Genomic DNA, 3,381 nt, shown 5'->3' on the forward strand with positions numbered 1-3,381 from the left:
ACCGGCCCAGACGCCGGCAGCGCCCGGACTCGCCGCCGTCGCGGGACCCGGGCACCCGCAGCGCCCCGGCTCCTCCGCTCGCGACCGCCCTCCGCAGCGATGGACGGAGACGGTGACCCAGGTAGCCACCGCCGCCCGGACCCTCTGGCTCCAGCCTGGGAGGGGAGACCAAGGCAGGCGGGCGAGGGCCCCAAGAGGGTCATCAGAGCCAGGGGACCCTGAGACACCGCGGCCAGCTTTCACGCAAGCAGGGCCCTTGAGGCAATCTCGAAAGAGCGCCTTCTTTCTCTCTCGGTGTGGCCGGAGGCCTCTCGGCGACAGGCGGGGAAGGAGGACTCCTGGGTCCCACCTACCCAGGGAATAGCGCTGGAGGACTCCCACCTTCCCGCCTCCCGGCTTCCCGAGGGTCTGCCGGCCCGGGGCTGGGACGGGCTGGGGTGGAGGCTGCAAGCCTTCTTCTTAAAGCAGCTTCTTCTATTTGCCAGCTCGGGCCCTTGAGCTGCCTGAACCCCGTGGGTATCTTGGGGTTACTGGCTTCTGCCCAACTGTCCCAGCCTTTCTCCTGGGTTCTTTCATCTGGAGGGGCTGCTCTTCACCTGGGTGGCAGGATGCCCAGTGGCGACTAGGCCAGTAGTGAGGGAGAGTTGGGGGCAGCTCTTGCTGGTGCTCAGGGTCCTCTGAGACTGCCCTGTCATCTTCTCTGGCACCAGGGACCACCCTCCCCCCAATCCCTCCACCTCCTGGGCCTGTAGGGTTGCCTGCTGAGTCAGGGTGAGAAAGTCCTGCCTGCAGGCTGCCCTCACACCTTCCTCGCCAGGCGCCAGGCGCAGCTGAGGGTGGTCATTGCTTGGGGAGGCGGTGGGAAACAGATACGCTCAGGTAGCCAAGCGCCCCTCTCCCGGCCTGACAACCCCAGTTCCTGCAGCACATGCTCCCTATCCGAGGCCCCCTTGCCGCACCCCTTAGAGGGCCCCAGAATCTGCTCCTGCTTTTTCCCAGGACCCAGGTATTCCCTGGACTCTGGGGCCCAGTCCAGGTGAGTGAATTAGCCTCGGAGGTAGCTTCCAGGGGCCAGATAACTTTCCGACAGCAACAATGTGGGGAGTTGTGTGCAAGAGAGGGGGTGGGGGGCTGTAATCAGATCTGGGGCCTCAAGTGCCAGGCCTAGGGGCCAGGAGAGGGGACTGGGTGAGGTGCACCTTTCGGGGAGCATCAGGTGTCCGTTGGGGCCGGAGCCAGGGCAGGGCGGGAGGAGGGGTGGAGAGGTAAGGACATGGGCCCAGCTCCCCTGAGAGCTGTGGGGAGCAGGATGGGCCTGGCTTTTTCCTCTGCCTTCCTGCTGTTCTGCGGTGTGACGTGGGAGAAGCCACTAAGCCTCTCTGGGCCTGTTCCTCTTTGACAATAGGGAAGAGGTGAATCCCCACATCACAAAGATGTGGCAAAAAAAAAAAAAATCCTAATAATGAAGAGAAATTGTTGTGTTCAATAAGATTCACTTGGTAAGATTCACTGAGGCCTCACTGCGTGCTCTGGGCTCTGAGAAATTGGGAAACCCTGATCCACCTCTCAGGGGTCTGACTGTGTGTGGGGGTGGGGTGGGGCAGGTGCCGCCTGTGAGGAGGTTAAGGGCTGGCAGGCCTGGGTCCTGACAACCCCCAGGCTTGGGACTAGGCCCTGCCACCTGTCCCATCTCCCCATGCCTGGCCTGTTTCCACCACCATCCTGGCTTTTCAGGGCCCAGTCCTCAGGAACTCCCCATCCTAGGTCTGAGAGCACCGGCTTCCCGCATCACCCAGGGTGGCCCTGGCTGCTCCTCACTGGTTCTCCCTCCTCCAGAGACACTGGCTACTTGGTATTTGCTTACTCAAGGCTTCAATGGACCAGCTGAAGCCAGCTGGGTTCCAAGAGACAGTCCAGCCCGAGATGCTGACATCTGCCCACCTCCTTACAATTAGAATACCCTTGCCCCTTCAGGGGATTTGAACATCATTATTGTCTGTTGACTCGGCATTACGATTACCCCCATTTCATAGATGAGGAAACTGAGCCAGGGATGGGAAAAGAAGGGGTGAAAGGGCCGGCCCATGGCTCACGTGGGAGAGTGTGGTGCTGATAACACCAAGGCCACGGGTTCGGATCCCATATAGGGATGGCCAGTTAGCTCACTGGGTGAGCGTGGTGCTGACAACACCAAGTCAAGGGTTAAGATCCCTTTACTGGTCATCTTTTAAGGACGTGGGAGAAAAGAAGGGGAGAAGAAACCGTTCTTTCCCAAGTACCCATTGTATCTCGTTTGATATACCAGGTGTCTTTTAATGAGCCCCTCGCCATCCCAAAATCACACAACGGTGGCTGCTGGCTGGGGATAGCTGGGTCTCCAGTCTGTTTTCTCTTCCTCTGGCTTAGGTCCCCTGACCCCTTCCCTAAATACCAGCAGTATTGTGACCTTTGGCAAGTCACTTCATCTCTGAGCCTGAGCATTTTCATCTGCAAAATCAAAATCATGACAATGCCTAATAATTCAAAGAATTATTTTGTCACGGCTGTGGTGGTTAAAGGTGGCTCTGGAGCCAGACTGTCTGGGTTTAAATCCAGACTCCCACCGCTTATAAGCAGTGTGATCCTGGGCCATCTGACCTCTCTCTGCCTCAGTTTCCTCAGTAGTGAAATAGGAAGAGCAATAGGAGCCACCTTGAAGAGATGGTGTGAGGATTTTGAGAGTAAAGGAGATTGAAATGATTAGAATAATGCCTAACACTTGCTAAGTGCCCAATAAGCCCCGCCTCCTGAGAGCCACCACGCAGGTGGTGCCAGACGCCAGGGCTGGAGACGGAGCAGTGCGTTTCTCAGACCTGGTTCCGGCCCTCATGAGGCGCAGTCGAGTCGGGAGAAAGGCCCTTATCACATCCCAGCACACAAGCTAGGCCGCCTGAGAACTTGGGCTGTGAGAGGATGGAACAGGGGGAAATTCTGGAAGGCTTCTTGAGGAGGTGAGGGGATCAAGGATCTCAGAGGGTGGCTGGGAGGATTAAGGGAATTGGATGTAGGAAGCGTTGGGACTGCTGTAGATGGATGCCATTAACAATAATAATGTCATCGTTTCTGTTACTGGCGGTGCAGGGGAAACAGGCCCCTGGGACAACTCTTCGGACTTAGCGGCTGATCCGTGTCCCCTGCCCCATTGGGCTTCCCTCCTGGGCCCCAGTTTCAAGGCACAGAATCTTCGGCTCAGCTGTGGATTGTCGGAGGGTGGGTGGGGGGCGGATACCGGGCACGCTGTGGCTCTGGGCGTGGAGGGGGACAGTCTGGGGGAGTCACAGCCTCCCTCCCCCACCCCCACGCCCACCCCCACCCCGCCAGCAGAGAGCGTGGGCCAGCCGG

The 3,381-nt window shown here is 58.7% G+C and overlaps 1 protein-coding gene across 1 annotated transcript in view; it reads left to right on the forward strand.

Moving 5' to 3' along the window:
* FBXO2 (F-box protein 2) overlaps window positions 1-3,381 on the forward strand; it is a 7,849-nt gene that overhangs the window by 1,393 nt on the left and 3,075 nt on the right. The window contains exons 2-3 of the mRNA XM_008589922.1: window positions 11-112; window positions 1,000-1,036. Of these exons, the coding sequence (XP_008588144.1) occupies window positions 11-112; window positions 1,000-1,036 (139 nt within the window). The remainder of the gene's footprint in view (window positions 1-10; window positions 113-999; window positions 1,037-3,381) is intronic.

Source organism: Galeopterus variegatus, unplaced genomic scaffold, assembly GCF_000696425.1.
Source record: "Galeopterus variegatus unplaced genomic scaffold, G_variegatus-3.0.2 Scaffold138, whole genome shotgun sequence".
In the NCBI taxonomy this organism is placed as follows: Eukaryota; Metazoa; Chordata; class Mammalia; order Dermoptera; family Cynocephalidae; genus Galeopterus; species Galeopterus variegatus.